Raw genomic sequence first — 24,012 nt, 5'->3', positions numbered from 1 at the left:
TATATATATATATATATATATATATTAAAGTCATTAGAAAATTCCGTAAATATTATTGTTATATAATATTAATTTCATATTTACTCCTTTCTTTTTCAGTTTTCTTATTTTATTTTATGTTTCAACTTTAATATATTATGTATATATATATTCAAAATATTATAATATATAAACATTCCAAAAAGATTTAAAGTTTTATGTGTTCGTACATATTTTATTAAATCTTTGTTTTATTCAAAATCATGTGTTTTGTTGTCAAGGTCGTTCATACAAAGTTCGATGAAAACCTGGGACTTAAATAAATCATTTACAAGTTGAGGGACTGAAATTGATATTTTATGAGAAGTCGATTTAAAATAAAAGTTCAGAGTTAGCTTGCAAATACTTCAAACAAATAGCATGTTTTGTAAAGAAAAATTCTTCTTTGACCCTTGATAGGGCTTGTGAACGAATCTTACTCACTCTAAGTTTTGTGCAGCTGCACATGGACAGGTAGATCAAGATCAAGTGTCCTGGACTGCAGAGACTGAAGTTGCAGATGGAGCGCTTAAAAGAAAATGAGAACATGATAGTTGGCGGTTGAACCTAGAAAGAAACTGACCGTGTCTGAAGATCAGTCGAAGGACAAAGCAAAGAAACAAGTCGGCACAAGAAAGTCAACAAAGGAAAATTAGATGTCGAGCCTCCCCCATCTGATGTTTCTAAAATCTGTCGTTGCCTATTCTTCCTAGAAAATAAGATTGAAGTTCAAGTCTTCAAGCGGAAAATAAAGATTTTCCAAGATCCAATCTCATTTAAGCTCTTGGATCAAGATAAGTACTATATTTCAAGAAATAAAGACGAAGAAAGGAACTTGATGAAGGTTCCTGGACATGCTCAATACTAGAGGGAGATTGTAGGGTCAATATTCTATATTAGTTTTAGGATTGTATGTCTTTATATTTGCTTAGAGTCGGTGTATTACGTATGTTAGAACGTTTATTTTGTAACCATGTTATGTAAACTTGGAGAAATTGGGACCATATAAAAAGTTCACTTTACCCCATTTCTCTAGTAACACTTCATAATTCAAAATCTACTTCCAAGAAATAAAGAGAGTTTCTCTCACCAAACACTCTCTCCAACTCCATCTTTCTTTCTATTTCTTAAAAACTAAGATCCGAGATCCGATTGTTGTTAGTGATTTCCGCTAGCTAACAACATGGATTGGTCCGTGTAAAGTTGTTAGACTCATCCAAAGAGGAACTACATCTTACAGTAGCGAATGTGCATTAATATAATTACACAAATACCCTTATACTTTATACATAGACTAAATACGTTAAACATAGACCGAAACACACAAAACGTGTACCGACAAACTCCCCCTTATCTCGTGCTCTTTGTCTTCATTGCTTGAAGCTCTTGTTCTTCCAATCCGCACAACTATGAACCCCGAGCGCACGGCAAACACGAACCACGCGTTGAAATTGTATAGTAGCTTCATTAACTTTAGCGTCTGCCCAACGAATCCAATTCTGTATAGGACTTCTTTGTCAGATTCTAATAAGTTAACCAACCACATAGGGTCGATAACTCTAACAAACTCAGTCTTCATCCCAGATCTCATCACAATCACGGCTCACATGTTCAATTATCATAGTAACACCTATTGAATTTCTTGTAAAGACTTTGGGGGGAAAGTCTTCATAGGAACTTTCTTCAATATACGAGGCAGTTTTACCTTAAGCACCAAATTCCTATAGCCCGTTCTCGGATCGATCTCGTCGATGTACAAGCGTGCAAGAACTTACGGCTTGAAGTACTCAAAGCCATACATTACCTCGTGTAGTAGAGGCCTATAGAACCAATAGGCCATCTGGTTTTCACCATGATTAACAAATGGTCTATTGGCCAATGTACGAACATCACGCCTTGGCATTCTAAGAACATCGGAAATACGTTGGAAGTATTGTATGTTGTGCTCCCATTTGACAATACACACCTTCAAAACAGAGTCGTATAACCACAAGATTATGTCACCTTTCACCGTCTTCGAGGAGGCAAACTTCTTCATATGATAAGTTGTAGCACGGACCTTAAACTGCTTATCATCTTCATGTTCTGCATACCTTAACACACGACTTACTATGCGCAAACATACCCGCAAACACATCATCACCCAATGTTTTCGTATCCGTCTCACTTACTTTAGCTTTATCCTTTTTCTTCTTATTTTCTTTCTCCAAATGCTCTTCGGCTGGTTAATAATACTCTGTAGTGAAAAATGGAATTCCTTCATTCGTCTTTGTACGTGTGTATGAATCAGGATATTCCTCAGTCGTCACGTTTTCAACCTCTACATCATCATAATTAAACGACGTATTACCAGTTGGAATACTCATATCGAACCTCACATCCTCATCATCCACGACCTCCATGTCGTCCTCTTTCTCTAACTCATCCACGTCTTTCTCGTTCAAACTAAGAAGCAAGACAATTTGTTCTTTTGTTAATGAATGGTCAACCAATTCACCTTCTTCGATCTTGTCTGCATTCACCATACTCATCACAATACACTTCCCATAATCCATAAACAAGATCATGTTCGCCTTCACTGAATCAATTGGTTGCACATTAGTAGTATCATGATATACCACTAATTGCTTTCCCGAATCTTCTTCAACACTTACACCAGATGCAGATACACCATCACCTGGAAGCTAATCACCAATAGCACCAGCTTTGGGGTCTTTTTCGTCGTTGTTACCCTTTAGTTTCTTCAGCATATCATCTTTACATGTAAGCTGAAGGATAACTTCGTCATGTTTCTTGATTTTCTCCCCTTACTACAATTAAACTTACACAGATGATCAAAACTCCATTACAAACAATCCGAACATCAAATTGATATTAATTTTCATGATTCCAGCGAGTAATTGATCAATTTGCGGTCCGTACAGTTCGAATTTCAAATTCAATACGATTAACAAATCAATTTCTACATCAATTGATTCGTATAGTCTCTATAACCATAAATCAATCCGAATCAAGCTCTGATACCACTTGTGAAACCGGTATACGTTTGATTACTATCTCAATACCATTACAGATCTAGTTGTTAAATACAAATTATGATTAGTATTACGTTACTATGTGCATTGTATGTGTTAAGAGGCCAGTTGGACATCATAACAATGCTCAAATGATTAATAATAAGAACTTTTTGGTTTACTCAATACTTTACAGATATATATATAGAGGATGAACTCATTCGATATACAAGTCATAACGAATGATCTTTATACGTTATCATACATTATCATCAATACTTTAGACTAACAAATAAGCACATTCGTAGTACATATTCATTAACAAGGCTAACGAATGGACCCGAATAAACACGCATGGACACATTTGTTATTATCTACTCTAACGAATGTGCCTGATAATAGCGAATGTGCATTAATACAATTACCAAAATACCCTTATACTTTATACATAAACCAAATGCGTTAAACAAAGACAGAGACACACAAAACGTGTACCAACAAAACCTAGCACTTAGGTTTCGAACGGGTTAGAGAAGCACGCCTCCAAACCTTATCAATAGAATTTGACAATATGAAGATGAACGAGTCATACTCCATAGATAACTCTAAAAGTAAGTTATCGAGAATTGCCTTGAAATTCGTGGCTCTCGACGAAATTATAGATGAAGCAAGGTTGGTAAAGAGGTTTCTCAAAACTCTCTCAAGATCGAAGTATATTCAGATGGTTAATTGTTTCGCTTGAGCAAGTGTTGGATCTCAATAAAACAGGATTTGAAGATTTTGTAGGCTGACTCTAAGCCTATGAGGATCAAATCCCATAAGAAGAAATTCAAGGGGTGGCCAAGGCAAACTTTTATTTGGTAAATATGATTCAACAAGTCATAAATGTTTTTAATCTAATAGGTGACGAGGACGAGGAGGCCGAGGTCGCTGTCGAGGCCAATTTATTGGCAAAGACTAAACCCATAGTACCGAACAAAGGTCTTGAATTCGGGAGGTGAAGAATCACTAGTAAAATATTTCATGTTACCGATGTGACCAGACCGAGTTCATAAGGGTCAACAAGCAAAAAAAATCGAATCCCATTTTGATGATGCGGCGTATATGCATCAAGTTGTATTCTTAAATGAACAAAACCTATTATCGCTAGAAATACAAGATCGAGCTGGTCGAAGATGACGTATGGTATTTAGATAATGGGGCAAGTAATAATATGACGTGAAACTGGTCATATTTTTTGGATATAAACGAGAACAATACCAGGAGGGTTAAGTTCGGAGATGGTTCATTTGTTCAAATCAAGGGAAAATGCTCAATTCGTTTCCAATGAATATCTAGTAACCAAGACTTGCTAACCAAGGTTTATTACATTCTGGAGTTAAAAAAATATAAAAAGTCTCGGTCAAGAAACAGAGTCCGAGAGTGACACTCGGATTAAACACGATCTTCTGATCATGTACGATGAGAACGGGAGGTTACTCGTGAAGATCAAGAGATCCGCAAACTGACTCTATAAAACACAAATAAAGATTGGAGCTCCCGTATTGTGCACTCAAAGATCCAAGATGATGCATGGCGTTGGCATGAAAGGCTCGGGCACATCAATTTCGAGTTAATGAAAGTAATGGACAAGAAGGATCTAAGACGAGTTTTACCACATATTGAACATGAAAATCAGTTGTGTGAATCATGTTTGATGGGTAAACAAACGAGGCGTTCGTTTCTAGCGAAATCCTCGTTTAGAGCATCCCAACCTTTGGAGTTAAGTCATGGCGATTTGTGCGGTCCAATAACCCCACCCGCTATCTCTGGTAATAGGTATATCTTTGTTATTATAGATGATTACTCATGATAAATGTGAACATTTTTATCGAAATCATTACAAGGTTTAAAGTCCTAATCGAGATGGAGGCAGGTTTACCAATGAGAACTCTCTAAAATGATAGGGAAGGAGAATTCGCTTTGCATTATTTCAATTAAATCAGTTATAAAAGTGGAATTATTTGGCATTTAACCGCCACACACACGCCAAAACAAAATGGTGTGGTAGAAAGGAGAACCCGAACTTAAATGAGGATGGTTCGGAGTATTTTAAAAGCGATGCAGGTACCACATTATATGTGGGGAGAAGCGGTCCGACATTCAACCTTTTTAATCAATCGGGTCCCAACCCGGGCCGTGGTTAATCAAACTCCATATCAAGACAACTTTGTTGATAGTGTATGCTAAAGTTGATAGTGTACATCTAAAGAAACTTGATGACAGATCAAGACGACTCGTTTATCTCAAGTCGGAGAAGAATTCAAAAGCATACCGTCTCTTCGACCAGAACACCCGGAAATTAGTTGTTAGTTGGTACGTTTTGTTTGACGAAAAGAAAGGGCAGAATTGGGTAAAGAAAATCGAGAAGAATGACTACGAGCCGGATTTGTTTTCTATTGTTTGGGAGGGTGCTGTTGACAATGGAACTGGTCAAATCGAACCCACTATTGGAGAAACGGTTGAAGCAACCCGGGTAACCCAAGCTCCGAACCTGAAACCAACCACTCAGTCGAGCCAAGTCATATTAGGCTTAATTCCTCAACCCGTTCTCAAGTTCAGTCAAAAAATAATGGGTCAAAGGTCCATTCGGGTGAAAATGAGGCACAAAAGGGTCTAAGACGTTCAAACCAAGTCCCGGTTTTACCAACAATATTACAAGAAGATTACGTGTTACATGTTGACTCTGACTATGAGCAATTGCTTCTTACAGCAAGTGGTGAACCCAGTAGCTATTTTGAGGCTAAGTCGAACCAAGAATGGGTTCATGCTATTATAACCGAAATCAATTTGTTAAACACGTATGAAACATGGAAGTTAGTCGAACTTCCGAAGGGTTCAAATATATCGGGTTGAAATGGGTGTTCAAAATCAAATGAAATGTGGATGGAACGATAAACAAGTACAAATATCGGTTGGTTGCAAATGGTTACGTGCAACAACCCGGCATCGACTTTGATGACTTTTTTTCTCTGGTAGCCTAGACCGTTCGACTACTAATTGCATTAGCTGCATCTAACGGGTGGGAAATCCACTATCTTGATGTGAAAATGGCTTTCCTGCATGGTGAATTGAAAGAAGTCGTGTTTGTTTCACAATCCGAAGGATACAAGAAAAAGAGAGAGGAGGAAAAAGTTTACTAGTTGTCAAAGGCCTTATATGGGTTAAGGCAAGCTCCCAGAACTTGGAATACAAAGCTCGATAACATCTACGAGACATGAAGTTTCAAAAATGTTCCAAGGAACAATATGTTTACCGAAAGATGGATAGGAAGCATTTTTTCATTGTAGCAGTGTATATGGAAGATATGTTTGTGACAAGTACAAGCTCGAGTATAATTTCCAATTTCAAGAATGGTATGGCGACCAAGTTTGAGATATAGGATCTCGGTAAGTTAACCTACTATCTCGTAATCGAAGCATTTCAACGAGAGGACTGGATAGTAATTACAAAAGAAGGATATGCCAAAAGAATTCTAAAGGAGACCAATATGAAAAACGGTAATCAGTCTCGATGAATCATGTTGTGAAATACTTGAAAGCCGAGAACGAATTCGAACTCAATGCAACTAAGTATTAAAGGGTGGTGGGTTGCTTACGGTATTTTATACACACTCGCCCAGATATGGCATACTCCGTGGGTATTGTTAGTTGATATATGCAAAGCCCACGAGATGATCATGGTATGGAAATACGACACCTATTGCGATATTTGAAGAAAGCGAAAAGTTAGAGGATCAAGTACGGGAAGAATGGGTCCAAACGTCTTGTTGATTTTAGTGATAATAGTCACAACATAGATAAGAATGATGGTAGAAGAACCATCGAGCACGTGTTTTATTACGCGCAATATCCAGTTATTTAGTTCTCACAAAAGCAAGCGACAGCCACACTTTCATCGTGTGAAGCCGAGTACATGGCGGCTTCGGCCGCCGCTTTTCAAGCAGTAAGTCTCCGAAAGTTTTTTAGATAGTTGACTAGAGAAGTATTATAGAAAGTTGTGTTGAAAATTGATAACACGTCCGCAATAGCCCTTGTTAAAAATCCGGTTTCACAATCAAACAAAGTATATAAAGACTCGTTTTCATTTTATCCCAGATTGCTACAAACATGGAGAGGTTGATGTTGAGCGCATTAGCGGGAAAGAGCAACGGACCGATATCCTCACTTAAGCACCAGCAATAATCAAGTTCACGGAGATGCACGAGTTACTTGGAGTTGAAGACCTTTCTAATATCATAAATTACGGGGTTAATGTTGGATTAATTTATATTTCAGGTCACAATTCGGTGAACCAGGCCTAAGAGGTTTTAACAAGCCGGCTAAAGTCTAAGGGTTATTATGAAACATTCTTCCATTTCCTTGGTGGCGAAGTTCACCTAGTTGGCCAAGTTGAGTGGGGGTTACATAATTATGTTTGATGACAAAGTCAGGTGACTAGTATAAATACATGTATAAAGTTAGTGTCAGATACAACAACATAAACACAACAATCACCACCATCACTTCCAAATATATTGTAATCATTTTTTAAGCTATATTTTCTTGTTATAATATAAGTTGGTTATTTCTAAGCTGATCGTTAATTATTGTTTATAATTATTGAATCAATAGCACGAATTTCATTTTACAACATACTCATGATACTTGATTTTTTATCAAAACTTGAAGAACCCATGGATTTGAAGAGAGAGAGGGGATTGGAGAGAGATGAAGGTTGCATGCAAATGATCTGAGGATTTCTAGAAGGTATTTTTCGATTAAAAAGACCGGGGGGGGGGGTTAAGTGGGTGGGTTAGTGAAGACAATCTTGGAGGTGGTGCCACATAACTAGGCATGTGTTAAAAAGTTGGGAGAGCACGGATTAGACGTACCGTCCAAACTCCTAACCTTTAGACGGGCCATCTAATCTCTTTTCGCTAAAAATATCTAGACTGCACATTAAACGGGGCATCTGACCATTACACAGTCCATGTAACAAACTTTTTATAAATAACATTCATTTTATAAGTTCATGAGAATGAATTTACCTTCAAACTAGGTTAGGCCTACCGAAACGTGATAGTGGATAGCCTTAGTTAGTTCTTGATAGTAGAAATCTGGTCTATAACTTTTACGGTCCAAATAAATTGATTACATGCACATGGTTATAGACAATACCCATATCAAATTTTCATTTATTCTTCCTGATAAATTTTATTTTTATAAATCGAATTCATAAACAATAAACATTGTTGTTTGGTAGTCTCTTAATGATTATTAAAATGCTACTTGTTAATAGTTTGTAACCTCTTAATTAATTAAGAGGTAGTTTCTTAACCATTCAGACTAAAATTTACCTCTTAATCATTAAGAGACTATGAACCATTAAGAGACTACCAAACAGCCCCTTAATACGTAGGTACATTAACCTGATATCGATGTTTTATATTTATATATTGAAAGAGGGCTTGCATTCATCCATTATCCGTAATCCTAACCAATGAACTTGACCGGGTACTGACTAATACAGTCAGACCATGCTTCCCCTATGCAAACACCTGGAGGAATAGTCTTCAACGCTCTCCAGACCACACTGTTACACTTGAAACCTGACCCGAATGCAATCTGCCAAACACGGTCACCCTTAGAAACTCGACCTTTAGCCTCCATGTAACCCAGTTCATACCAACTAGAACTACTTGACATGTTGCCAAACCGGTACAATGTCATCCTTGATGGCTCCATATCCCACTCCGTTAAATTCAAATTTTTTTGAACCTGGTTCAGCACCGCTTTACCACCAGGATGTACACAAAAATGCTCGAAAGCAAGCTTGAAGTTGGGTATGTACGGTTTCACTTTCATCTTTAATATCTTCTTTTTCACAAGAGTAACTAAAAATAACAACTGCTCGGAATATGGTAACACTAAAGGTCCTAAAGTTGTTATGTTTGTCTTTAGGGCTTTTCCCGCGACCATTACTAGTTCACGAGAAATTGAAACTCCTATAATACCCTTATCATCTTCTCTATGTTGCACGCTGTTGTAGCTATTATTATCTGCTGCTTTATGGGTTCGGACCGCATGAACTAACTCGTATTTGGATCGGACTCGATCACTATTCTTGTTGGAAAGAATCACCGCAACACCGCCCATCCGGAAAAGGCGGTTACCTAAAACCATGGAGCGAACATTTCCTAAGTACCATAAGAGGGTGAAGCGTTCAATGCTCAAAACAACAGCGCACATATCACGGTGAGTCTTGAGGAGGGTTCGAGCTAAGTCGATAGAAATAAGACTCGCACTGCAGCCCATCCCACTCAGGTTATAGCTCAAGATTTCAGGTTTGAGCTTGTAACGGTTAACGATCATGGAGGTTAGAGACGGGTTAGGGACGAATGTACTGCTGTTTACTATCAGAATACCAATATCTTGTGGTGCGACTCCAGCCTTCTGAAACAATGAGTCGAGTGCACCATACATGACCATCTGGGCCTCAGCTAAAGTTGTCTCCCAATTTAATATTGGGGGATTAGCCGCAGGCCCAGGGGGAACATATGTTTGATCCCCTAACCCGGAACTAGATATGATGCGTCGTTGAAAATGCATTGTATCTTGATTAAAAACCCCAATGCTTTGGGCCATTTCCAGGAGGCCGTTCGAGGACATTTTAAGGTGGTCATCGGGTTGGAAGCAACTGAAGTCGACAAGATAGGTCGGTCTTGAACGTTTTGATAAGTAAACTCTTAAGAAGTGAAGGAAAGTGAGAGTGAGAGCTAAAGGAAGCAGAAGTGAATGGCCATGGCTAACTTTGATGTATTTGACAAAATCTTGTAAGAAACATGTTACCTTTTGATGGAGTTTGATGGTAACTTCGGCCATTAATAGATCAAAGATTAAACATGCAGTGAGCTACAATTGATTAAAGAACTTTATTTATTAAGAAATTTGTGATAACTGTGGAAGGGAGAATATATAGAGTCATTAATTAGTTATTATTTATGGAAAGTTAGTTAAGAGGATAGGCAGCGGCTATTTTACTGTGTATTTCTTTTGAAACGGGTAGTTTATACGCTGGTGACATTTGAACATCTATCAATTAAAATGTGACTCCACTACATAATTAAATTGTTTGGTTTAAGTTTCTTGACTTTAAACAAATTTCCCCCCTTTTTAAATATGGATAATATTTTTGTGCGTTATTGATATTTCAAAATATTATGTCAAATATTCAAGAAAATGAAGCTTTGATCAGCAACTCACAAACATGTTATCCACTACAATGATACAATCAACTACATAAACACCATAACAAGATACAACCAACCTCCAACTTCATTCTAGATTAACTTAATTTTCTTTCCAGCGTGCAGCAGTGTGGTGTGTCTTAATTTTTCTTTCCATCATGGTTAACCAATCTGGCTTAATCTATGAGCCATGAGTTCATACGGTCCCGTCACCTATCCCTTGATTAATAGGGACGATACCTTCCATGGTTAACATCATCACCACCCCGCCCCCTTCCTCCCGTGCTAACCCATTGTTGTTGTCGCCACACTCATTTCTTCGAGAGGGTCTCACAGCTGGCACCTATGCTCCCGGTTGTTGCCTGCATAAATTCCATACCATTAATATTCTGTACCAACTATAATACTAGGGTTGCCTGCACAAATTCCATACCACATTAATATTCTATACCTGCTGTAATATTTACTAGGGTGTGCATAATATTGTTTTTGGTTAATTTAGTTGGGAAGAAACATTTGTTGACTATATCTAGCTAACAATTAATGGCCTATAACTGAATAGATTCAACATGTAAAACCAGTTAACCATAACCGATCGGTTATTAACTCTGGTTAACGAAAAGTTAAGTTAGGATAACTATTTTGGGCCAAAATAGGGGTGTGTTTGGGCCGGTTCGGAACTTAATCCAGATCAAAAACCAAAAATTCGGTTTTGATTACCATTTTTCCGGCTCGGATAGGGTCCAGCTTGGTTTCAAATTTACGTAGTTTGGGCCTAAATCTTTTTTGTTAATTAATCATTAATTGACTATTAGGCATTTATACTTAACCATTTGGTTTATATCATTTATTGAATTCTTATAAATTACTTAAGTTTTAAATCTAAATATGAAAATTCATAAATTCTGTTTGGAACGTTTTTGCAGTTTTATCATTCGGGCCTCAAATTTAGGGGATGAAAATTTTTTTTGGCATATAATCATGCATTTTGACTAAAAGTATTTGATTTACACTATTTATTAAATTCATACACATGTTATTGCTCGGTATTCCTTTCTTCTTTTTTACTTTTGTGCCTTAAACTACCTAGTTACAAATTAGGGAACGTTTGAACACACATGTTGAAAATCTTTTTAATTAAACACTAAAAACTAATCATCCTGACTTCAAGTTGAAATAATGAAATAATTAATTCAATAATACTTACAGAACATATCCTATTTGACCACCATGTATCATTGGCTGTTTTCGTCATACAATTTTGATAAAAACATAAACTTTGCAAAGCAACAAGAACTAAATATTATATAAAAGTTTAAATAATACCATAACAAGATATAACGAAGCTCCAAATTCATTCTAAACTAACAGCTTAATTTTTCTTTCTCTTGTTTTTCTTTCAGCACAAAGAAAGACGGAGGTAGCGTGCAGCGGTGTGGTGTCTCATCCATCATGGCTAACCCATCTTGCTAACACTAGTACAAAATCGAGCTTCAGTGACACACAAAATTCGTCACCGTAGGTAGTTAGTGACATAACACCAATGAAAATGTGACCTAAAACGTTTAATATAAACTTGTCTGATTTTAAGTGTCACTGTTGTGTATCCTTTAGTCACACTAAATTTGAAAATTTCTTGTTACATTTCCATTTAGTGACATATATTATGTAGTTACATGACCCTAACACACTTGTTGTCACTCTATTATTAAATAAATGTGAGTATTTGTGTATTTTAGTGACAAATAGTGTTGAAAAGTGTGACTATATGTAGTTAGTTATCACACAATTGTTAATCTGAGTTGTGACAATTCCATACGTTCTAGTGACATTTCTTATTTTTAAGTGTCACTGTTGAGCATCCTTCACTAACACGATCTTGAATATTTGTTGTTACATTTCCCTTTAGTGACATATATTACGTAGTTATGTGACCCTATAAAATGCTTGTAGTCACAATCTTTTCTAAATACTGTGACTGTTTATGGGATGTAGACACAAATATTTAGGTAGGCAGTGATTATATGTAATTAGTTATCACATAATTGTTATCACAAAATTACCAATATATACCTTTTAGTGACACTTGTAGTGACACTATCTTTAATGAATGTGACCATATATATATGTTAGACACAAATTATTTAGTAAAATGTGACTATATATAGTTTATAATCACCCAAATCTAACATTTTAGTGACATTTGGTAATTTAAAATGTGACCAAAAATGACTTATAATCACATGAATTTGATTGCATTTCACATTTAGTGACATTTGAGAAATAAGCATAATAATGGATAATATACAAATGAAACGATACAAAAATATTAATAAAATAAATGAAATTCTTCTACATATACATAAATTTTTAAACGGGAGTTCTACAAATATGCATCCTAATCTAAATCTAACTAATTGAATTAATTAAGCCAGCTTAGTACTACTCCAGGTGAACTTCGATTTAAGATTATTCAACTAAACATATTCTACTGCTCCTTTTGTTTTAGGTGTTTTTTTTACCTTTGAATCTTTCGGTTGATCCGCTGTTGACCATCAACATGTTTAGTTGTTGTCTCGTGTGTAGAGTTGTTGACCTTTTGAATTTCAATTTGTTGATCATCCTGTGTCAACACCATTTAAAAAGTAAAAAAGCACCTAAGTTTCTTGAAATAGTTTAATAATTTAAAGACTATTATAAAAAGTAATTACAGAAACTCACATCAATAATGCAAAGATCCTTCGGCCAAGGAGCCAAACCGCCAACTGCCTCCCCGACTGTTCGCGCACCGGGGTTTCATGAGGTAAAAATGTTGCATCTTGTATCGATCAGTCGATCGACATTTTGTAGCAGTCCTCTTGGACCGGAACATTGTGACATGTTTGTAGATCTTCGGACAAGTAAATCGTACTAGAAGCGACAATGTTTCTCCTGGTCACACTTGCAGTCTATAATAATTTTTGTCATTATATCTTAAGGAAAAAAATACAAATACGTATTTGTAAAAGTGCAAACCCGTTCTCCTTTTGGTGAAGGGGTATTTATTGGCACAGGTGAGCTTTCCGCGTTTTTTTGTGACGGTTTCCTAAATCTCGATTTATAATTCTCACAATTAATTAATGAGAATTGTAAATTACTGAAGTATTCAAAGAATAACTTACTTGATTGACTTTCTCATGTGTAGAATGTTTCCTTTTGAATGTAGCTGAAGTGGCTTGGTCATTCTTACAGGACAAAGTTGTAGTTTTTTCAGTTGGAATCCACCTGATTGACTTGGAGACTGATTTCCAGGACCTGTGTCATTGCTTTAATCAAATACTCATATTTAAAGTACAATGTTATAATAAAAGTGAATTAATCAAAATAATATTAAAATAAAATAATAAGTTACTAGAGTTATGTTAACCTTTGTGGACTATTTCAGTTGAAGTATATCATTAGTTTGATTCTTTTGGGACCCACTTGAATGACTCGGAGACTGCTTTTCATGAGCACAATGGATTAGCAATGGATTAATTGATTTATATTTATAAAAATATTATAGACAGATTCACTTACTTGCTGTTGATTCGGTTTTGTCCCCACCTGAATCCCCTTAATAGCAAGGCTGGATAGTAATGCTCTCATGTCAGCTTGTTGTTTATCAAGGGAATTTGTCATCGACATAAGTTCTTCACCTTGTTTCTGTCTTTTTTGTCTCTCTTTTTCCTTTTCGTCTCTCTCAGACTGGACCATAAGTTGAAGCTCCTTTATTTGTTCTTTCGTCGATCCTCTAAGTCGTCGTGGACCGTGAAGATATATAGAAGACATTACTCCGGTTCCTACCCCTCTTACGCAACAACGTTTTTCGTGGCCAAAGACCAGTGTCATGGCATCCTCACCTTGATCAACCTTCAACTCCCTATCATTGTTTTTTTTTTTCATTTTTCCAGCTACACAAAATAATATGTAAAAGCAATCAACTTTAGCAAGACGATATAGATAAATTAAAGACAGTCTCCCGAACTTACTAGTTGCTCTCCGAGCGTTTTAACCTCCTCGTCTTCTATTTCACCATCTTTGTTTTGACTGGCTTTATACCACATCAGAAACAGGGAGGGAGGTACATCTTTCTTAACTTCGTTGTTTGCAAGCTTGTTATAATTTATAAGAAAAGTGCATTAGTATTAAATCACATAATCTTTTTTTAAGTCCTAAGCATCTATTTAGGGAATGTTTAAAGAATAAAACATTTACCATTTTTCTTCAAGAGTAGCATATCCACCTCTTCCCAACCGGTGGTTGTAACGCGACTTTGCACGAGCTTCCTTCCTTAAGATCGACGAATCCTTCATGTAAATTAAATTTCACATATGCCAATTCTTAATCTCACATATTTTCAAATCTAGCTTAAAATTTTATAAACATTTACCTTGAATTTTTCGGATTGTGTATATGCGACAAAGCTGTTCGAGTGATCTTGGTTAAGGATTATTGTCCGAAATCGTCTGGAAATTTTAGCTAACTTCTCTGGTTTGCCTAGGTTGGGGTGTAGCGTGCTTTGAACCCAAATACATTACCTACAATGGAAGTAAACATGTTAGTAACACAACCTTCTTCAAAAAGGTCTAATGGGTAAGCTACATAAGCAATAAATTGACTTTCTTCTCCAGGAACAGGCTCGATGCCATAGCATCGGCCTTTGTAACGATCAAGGCTCGTAAGTCCATCGGTCCATACAGTTGTCCATGTACCAGTAGAAGATTCGGCGGCTACTGCGGCCCCTGCTTCTTCAGGCGGAACTCCAGGTTGAGGAGTTTCTAAAGCTTCTTAAGAGCAACCGAGACTATTCATTACAACTTTTCTTTTGTCTTCGTTTACTTAGTAATAACGCTAACATAACAATTACAATTAGAATGGAACATAATGTTTGCAAACAAATAATTGATCAGGCATTTTACCGTAATCTCTTCCCACAACTTATCCCTTAGTTCTTTGGATCCTTCCCTCCGTATAAGAACACTAAAATTCACTTTCTCCTTGACCAAATCTCCTAAGAAACTCACGAATTCAGATATGTACTTTCCACTAAATCTGCCAAACGCATCGAACTTGACTTTATGTTTTTTCCCACCAGAATTTGTGTAGGCACTTCACGTCATTGGCAAACTGGCCAATCCCCTTTTCTTTTTATCTTTGGCATCATTGACTATATGTTCGTTCTCGTCATCTGAGGGACTCATATCAGAGTCACTCGAATAATCGTGAAATTCTTTATAAAACTGGTCTTCCAATGCATCATTCTCTTCATAAGTTCTTTCCAATTCCATGACCTACTACACAAAGTAACATGCAAATAAAAGTTATTGATTGAAAATAAACATATATACAAATCGTCACATATATAAATCATCAAAAACCTTAGTAGAAGAAGATGAATTGCTTGATGAAAAATCTGCATATTTCTGAAAATCATCAATCGAGTTCTAGAACGGAAACCACCAACAGCTGTGGAATGAATCATTATGACCATGTTTCTGTAACAGTAGTAGTGTAATTCGTTCATGGCGGCAATGTGAAAATTTTAATTTTTGTTAATTTTCAATTAAACATTGATTAACGGCGCCAATTTAGAATCCTACTAATATTAAACAGTCATTATTAAACTAGATTTGTAAATTTGGGACTAAAAGATTTTGAGAAATTTCAAATATGGTCGACCATTCAGTTTTAGCTGTTTCAAAAAAAAATTATGTTACTCTTATAAATACATTAATTATCATTATCTTTTTACAATTTGTATATGTTATCTTCATAATGTTACTCTTATAATTACATAATGTAAATTTATATAGCGAAATCCGACCGACACCAATATTTTTTTGTTACCGACCCCAATCTTTTTTATACAGACCCCAATCTTCCTATTGTCATTCAGTTTTTAAGAATATTAGATTACATTTTTTAAAATAATTAAAATTTTTGAAAAATTATAACAAAAATAGAAGTTCTTATAATTCTATAATTAGGAGTTGAACTAAAGTATTTAACCAAATCGAATTCCAAAATAAATTGATCCATTAATTAAAAACATGGCCTTTTAACCATTTAACTAACCCAAATCCAACCTTCAATTGTTTAACAGTGTCCAATTGGGGATAACAAAGTGTCCAATTAAGGATAATATAGTCCAATTGAGTATAATCGAGTCCAATTGGGATAACATAGTCCAATTGGGATAACATAGTCCTATTAGGGATACCAAAGTCCAATTGGGGATAACAAAGTGTCCAATTGGGGATAATATGATCCAATAGGGTATTAGAAAGTCCAATTGGCGATAATAGAGTCGAATTGGGTATAACCAAGTCCAAATGGGGATAATAGAGTCCAACTGGGATAACATAGTCCTATTAGGGATAACAAAGTCTAATTGGGGATAACAAAGTGTCCAATTAGGGATAATATAGTCCAATTGGGTATAACAAAGTCCAATAGACGATAATAGAGTCCAATTGTGTATAAAAAAGTCCAAATGGGGATAATAGAGTCCAACTGGGAAAACATAGTCCAATTGGGATAACATAGTCCTATTAGGGATAATAAAGTCCAATTGGGATAACATGGTCCTATTAGGGATAATAGTATCCAAATGAGGATAATAGGGTCCAATTGGGTATAACAAAGTCCAATTGGGGATAATAGAGTCCCATTGGGGATAACAAAGCCCAAATAGGGATAATAGAGTCCAACTGGGATAACATAGTCCAATTGGGGATAATAGATTCCAATTGGGGATAACAAAGCCCAAATGGGGATAATAGAGTCCAACTGGGATAACAAAGTCCAATTGGGATAGCATACTCCTATTAGGAATAACAAAGTCCAACTGGGATAACATAGTCCTATTATGGATAATATTGTCCAATTTGGGAAAACAAAGTCCAAATGGGGATAATAAAGTCCAATTGGGATAACATAGTCCTATTAGGGATAATAGTGTCCAATTGGGGATAACAAAGTTCAAATGGGGATAATAGAGTCCAACTGGGATAACATAGTCCAATTGGGATAACATAGTCCTATTAGGGATAACAAAGTCCAATTGGGATAACATAGCCTTTTAGGGATAATAGTGTCCAATTGGGATAACGTAGTCCTATTAGGGATAATAAAGTCCAATTGGGATAACATAATCCTATTAGGGATAATAGTGTCCAATTGGGGATAATAGAGTCCAATTGGGTATAACTAGGTCCAATTGGGGATAATAGAGTCTAATTGGGGATAAAAAAGTCCAAATAGGGATAATAGAGTCCAACTGGGATAACATAGTCCAATTAGGGATAACATAGTCCTGTTAGTGTTTTATCTCAGTTAACCCTCACTAACACAGATCTCAGATCTGAGTTTTATATATATATATATATATATATATAATTAACACCTAATACGATCTAGTTCGTAATTGCCATTGATCTTTAGTTAATACATTATATGTATGTGAATAATATTAATATGAAGCTTGAGAGAGAATCTGAGCAGAGGTTCGTTAATTAAAACTCAAAACAATTAACAGTGACAAAGGTCACTATATATAGAAGATGGACCTAGTTCGTTAACATTCCATAACGAACTAGGGTCCACTTCGTTACATATATTAAACAGGAATAACTTAATGAATCACCCCCTAATTCGTTAAACATCCTTAACAAATCAGGAGGGAAATAACTTTGATCTAGTTTGCTAAACATCCTTAGCGAACTAGATATTACATTAACGAACTACAAGGATAAAATATTTGTTTATTACATAAATAAAATGACAAATACGTTAATGATAAATACAAAGACTCGAGACGCAAAACCGTGCACTAACGGACACCCCCTCGTCTTGAGCTCTTTGTTTTTACTTTACTTGAAGCGCTTGGACTGCCAATCTATGCAACTATGAATCTCGTTCTCATAACATGCACGTTCCACGCGTTGGAACTGCATAGCCAGATCATAGTCTTCATTGTGCTCGATCAATATCTTATTCTTGTGTAGCACATCGTTGTCGGTCTCAGTTAAATTAACCAGCCACATCGGATCGATAATCTTGATCAGCTCGGTCTTCAACCCTTTACCCAGGACAATGACGGCCTCGCCAGTACGATTGCCGTAGTACCAGCAGTTGAAAGATAAATAAATGTGTTGATTCATCAGCTTCACCGGCACACGCTTCATCGTCTTCGGTGGCTTTACTTTAAGTACCAGCTTTTTCCAACCTTAAACAATAAATGTTGGTGAAACCAACTTGCAAGATAATTCCCGCCACGATTACTAAATGGACGATATGCCAGAGTACTTACGTCCCATCTCGGTAATGAGAGAACATCAGACATCCTTTCTTAGTACTGGACGCCCTTCTCCCATTTGATACACACTTTTAGATCAGAATCAAAAAGCCAAGAAACGATATCACCTTGTACTTTCAACACGGCCTTGAATGTAGTCTTCTGATTGGCTTTGGCACGTGCAGCAGCTTCTTCTTTATGTTCTTGATTCACGTACCAAAATGCATTAATAATCTTACCAACTTTCTTATGACTGAACCATCTAAGAATGTCATCATCAGTTGGATTCTCAAGCGAGTCAAATCTTGTATCAACGGCCTTCTTTCCTTTGGACGTCTTCTCAAGATGATCTTCTGCCTCTTTGATGGTTTCTTCATTAAATACAGGAGCACCCTGATCAACATTGGTATGTTGAAACAGATCAGGGTATTCCACAATAGTCACGTCCTCAACCACAACCTCCTCATTCTCATAAATAAAATCCGAACACATTTCAACATTAGGATCATTTAAGATCTCATCATCATTAATTACTTCAATGTCCTCCTCGCCCTCTAAGACAGTCAATTCTTCTTCATTCAGACCAAGCAAGATAGCAATCTGCTCTCGTGTCAGCGACTTCTCAACAAACTGCTATGGCTATCTCGTCAGCATTCACAATACTCCTAACCATTCCCTTTTGATCAACAAAAATAACTGTATTGGCCTCAATCATCTCAATTGGTTTGGCAGCCAAATAATCATGATAAACAATAACCTGCTTGCCCGAATCATCAACAGAACTCGTACCTGCACTAGAGGCTGGGTCTTGAGTTTGTTTAGTCTCACCACCAGCACCAGACTCATCCGGATCCTCATCATCATTCTTGAGCTTTTTCAGCGCATCATCTTTGCACGTAAGTTGAAAATAAGCTTCTCTTGTTCCTTGATTTTCACCCCCTGAGACTCAACAATCTCACGAAGGGCCTTTGTTTCTTTCTGACAGTAAGAAACATAGCTTAGCAGCTTCCTCTGATTTTCCATCATACGTTCTTGGTTCATACGATCAGCAGACATTTGATTTTCATACAAATGTAAGAGACTCAATACCATACTCATCTTCTGATCGTGCTGTGAAGCAGAAAAAGAAGGAGGAACTGGCTGAACTGGACCCATCGGTCGACTAAGCCTTAAAAATGAAATATCTGGTGGAGGCATCATCGTTGGTGTAGGAGGAATCACTGAAGTAGCGGTCGTCGGCCTTGGTATAGGTGATAAGACAGAGTGAGGAATCATACCAAACTGTGGATCTGACGTAAGCGTAGTCGTCAGAGTAAGCTCCGGGGTGCTAGTAGTAAATGGCACTGCCGGGCCTTGAGGAGCGGACGACGTTGGAGGTTGAACTCCAAACGATATGCCAGCCCTAGCCGACACTCGACGCTTTGATGAACCTTCTTTCACTAATCCCTTTCCTTTCCTTTTATGATGAGCAGCTATAGCACCAGCTAAAGCCGCATCAACCTCAACAGGTTGTAAAGTAGGAACATCACCCATAACATTACCAACACCACCATTACCACCATCATTGCCATCATCGTTGCCATCATTACCATCATCATTCACACCTTCTCCTCCCTCACGCTCGGAGTCCGAATCATCATGGATCCAGTGATCCTCGGGAGAACATACATAATCAGGATTCACAATATGACCAATTAAGTGTTTGGTCCTTGGTCTCTCCTTACGATAGATCTTCATTCGGCGTACAGTGTCGGCCTTCATGTGCTCTAATTCCAACACATAATCTACCAAAGTTTGATCGATGACCAAATTTGGAATCAGGTGTTGAATAATTAGCTGAAGAAACCTTGGATACATCAAGAACTTCTTCTTCTGGACCATTTGCAGACACTATTCTTTAAAGTGGTAAAAGATCATCTCCGAGAAATTAAACGGTTTGTTAAGAACAAGTGCCACAAACGCCGATTGCAACATAATATGGCACTCATCAAATCCACCCTTACGACCTCCCAAACAATGAATCAACACATGTAGTAGATATATGTAGGTCAGGCACAAGCCATTCTTGTTGTACTGTGAGTCACCGATGTCACCACCATAAAATACACGAAGGAATAGACCTTTGATCAATTTCTTGTCAAACTCACACGGATTGTCAATATTATCAGCAAAACGGAGAACACGTCTAATCACATCATTATCTATAGTGATAAGGGTCTGATTGATAGTAACTTCAATGTGGTTCTCAGCTTCAATGTATCTTGCCGTATTCCAAAATTGACGAACGATACTGAGACGGACTTTAGGATTAGCAGTGATAGAGTAGTAAATACGGGAACGTCGAAGAAACTCTAATAATCCTACAAATACCGCTTCATCTGCAAAATTTATACCGACAAAAGCACAAATATTGTGTTTTTTATCGTACGGTAATAGCGGTATGACTTGTTGGTCTTGTTGCTCAGCAGCTGGTGGATCTTGTTCCATTTGATTAGCCATAATACTGAATAAATAATGTCGAGAATAAGTAACCATTAATTATGATAAAATAAATGTTGTATTGATTTAAATAAATTTAACACTTATTATAAACATAATTAAAATGTCATTCGTTAAAGAATCAGTCTGATTCGTTATAAAGGGTATAACGAATCATCTGATTCGCTATCAAGTAAATGAGTAACGAATAAGAAATAGCGAATTACTATTAAAGAGTAATAGTAATTCGGATCTAGTTAACCCTCACTAACACCAAATACGGATCCAGTTCGTAATTGCCATTGATTTTTAGTTAATACGTTATATGTATGTATGTATGTATGTATGTATGTATGTATGTATATGTATGTGAATAATATTAATATGAAGCTTGAGGGAGAATCTGAGTAGAGGTTCGTTAATTAAAACTGAAAACTTAAATTAACAGTAAACAAAGGTCACTATATATAGAAGATGGACCTAGTTCGTTAACATTCCATAACGAACTAGGGTCCACTTCGTTACATACATTAAACAGGAATAACTTAACGAATCACCCCCTGATTCCTTAAACATCCTTAACGAATCAGGAGGGAAATAACTTTGATCTAGTTCGCTAAACATCCTTAGCGAACTAGATATTACATTAACGAACAACAAGGATAAAATATTTGTTTATTACATAAATAAAACGACAAATACGTTAATGATAAATACAAAGACTCGAGACGCAAAACCGTGTACTAACAGTTAGGGATAACAAAGTCCAATTGGGATAACATATTCTTATTAGGGATAATAGTGTCCAATTAGGGATAACAGAGTCCAATTGGGGAAAATAGAGTCCAGTTGGGAATAGCAAAGTCCAACTGGGATAACACAGTCCGATTGGGGATAATAGTGTCTAATTGGAGATAATATAGTTCAATTGGGGATAATAGAGTCCAATTAGGGATAGCAAAGTCCATTGGGGATAATAGATTCCAATGGGGTATAACATAGTTCAATTGGGGATAACAGTATCCAATTGGGATAATAGAGTCCAATCGGACTCTTTTATCCCTGATCGGATGGGGGTTAGTGTCTCAAGGAAAAAGAATGTTCGGGTTTAAACGGGTTTTGGATTGAAATAAGTTCGGTTTGGGTTTATTATTTTTTATTTAATTTATTTCATATATAATAATAAAAAGTAATAACTCATAATATAAATAAAAATTAAAAAAAACCCGAACATGTCGTAGGTTAAAAGAAAAATAAATAAAAAATATGTAAAAAAACTCCACCCTAATTGATAAACATACGACAACGTAGGTTCGACCCATGACCCATGACCCGTTTTCACCCAAATCTAAACACAACTCACGTAGGTTCGACCTAATTGATAAACATATGACAACGTAGGTTCGAACCATGACCCGTTTTCACCCAAATATAAACACAATTCACGTAGGTTTGACCTAATTGATAAACATATGACAACGTAGGTTCGATCCATGACCCATGACCCGTTTCCACCCAAATCTAAACACAAATCACGTAGGTTCGACCTAATTGATAATTCATATGACAACGTAGGTTCGACCTCTGTGAGAAATACAAAGTAAGGTATGTATTATTTCCTTCTATTTGATTGGTAGAGTAATTATGTAAATATACTAATTGATAAGAATAATTAGTTATTTGGTTTAATTATGTTTACAGTGGTGATTTCAAATATGGACCAACGAATAGAAACATAAAGGTTTATATGGATGGAGTTCTAAGTTTTATAGATTATGCAGTCACCAATTTAAGGAAAACGAGCAATAAGCCAATAAAAATAATACCTTGTCCATGTCAGACTTGTTTACACCACATATCACTCAGTCTGGACGATGTGAAACATCACTTATTCAAACATGGCATAGATTAAAACTATACAATATGGTCTAAGCATGGAAGAAAGGATGAGCCCCAAATTAGTTATCCGGTTTTGGATGACCACTATGAAATGCACACAACCGATTTCACTTCGGAATTACCAACTGATGTCACCCAAACAGTTTATATGGTTGAAGCTACAGAAGAAAACTTCACGGATGACCGTGATTCTGAAAAGTTCGTAAAACTAACTGAAGATGCTGAGAAGCCACTTTACAAAGGTTGTCCCGACTTCACGAAGTTGTCTGAGCTGGTACAACTTTTCAACGTGAAGAGCAAGTATGGAGTTTCGGATAAATGATAAATGATCTACAGAATTCATTCTTGTCTTTAAGAAGATGCTACTAGAAGGTAATGAATTGGCTATAGTACATATGAGGTTAAGAGAACATTCAAAGCAATGGGGTTAGGCTATAACAAAATACACGCCTGCATTAACGATTGCATTCTTTACAGGGGACTGTACGAAAAACATGAAGTATGTCCCACTTGTGGAAAATCAAAATGGAAGGAAGATGATATTAAAAAAGTAACATACAATAAAATTCCAGTAAAAGTATTATGGTATTTTCCCATAGTTCCACGAATTAAACAACCTTTTCAGTCACCGACGACTGCACGACATTTGAGATGGCACGAAAAAAGTAGAATAAAGGATGGTGTTTTACGTCACCCAGCGGATTCACCAGCATTGGCTGCTATATATGAATGATATGAATTCATTAAACAAGATCCAAAAAATTTGCGGCTAGGCATTGCAGCTGATGTGGTGGATGTTAATAGAGGAAATCGACAACATAGTGTTTGGCCAGTTTTAGCTGTCATTTACAACCTTCCACCATGGCTGTGTATGAAAAGAAATGTGACATTCGTCAATTTCGGGTCACTTTTGTTATGTAAACCCGACCCGTTTGTAACCCGAACATTTCAAATATATAAAATATTGGATCTTGTCATTTAAAATATATAAAATATATAAAATATATTTTTTTTATATT

General features: G+C 36.4%; 1 protein-coding gene and 1 pseudogene across 1 annotated transcript; one reads left to right on the top strand and one right to left on the bottom strand.

The window, feature by feature from the left end:
* Window positions 1–4,656: 4,656 nt before the first annotated feature.
* On the top strand, window positions 4,657–5,927 carry LOC143530228 (uncharacterized). The gene is made up of 3 exons (XM_077025827.1): window positions 4,657–4,843; window positions 5,252–5,547; window positions 5,634–5,927. Exons 1-3 carry the CDS (start codon window positions 4,657–4,659, stop codon window positions 5,925–5,927), a joined length of 777 nt encoding a protein of 258 aa, XP_076881942.1.
* Window positions 5,928–8,545: 2,618 nt separating this feature from the next.
* Window positions 8,546–9,934, bottom strand: LOC143530227 (3-ketoacyl-CoA synthase 1 pseudogene; annotated as a pseudogene).
* Window positions 9,935–24,012: the final 14,078 nt, after the last annotated feature.

The sequence above is a fragment of the Bidens hawaiensis genome, unplaced genomic scaffold, assembly GCF_021521415.1.
Source record: "Bidens hawaiensis isolate Kalapana, Puna unplaced genomic scaffold, B.hawaiensis_p1.1 tig00008869_1, whole genome shotgun sequence".
Classification (NCBI taxonomy): Eukaryota; Viridiplantae; Streptophyta; class Magnoliopsida; order Asterales; family Asteraceae; genus Bidens; species Bidens hawaiensis.
The sequence above is the reverse complement of the archived record's forward strand: the minus strand, read 5'-3'. Positions and strand labels throughout refer to the sequence as shown.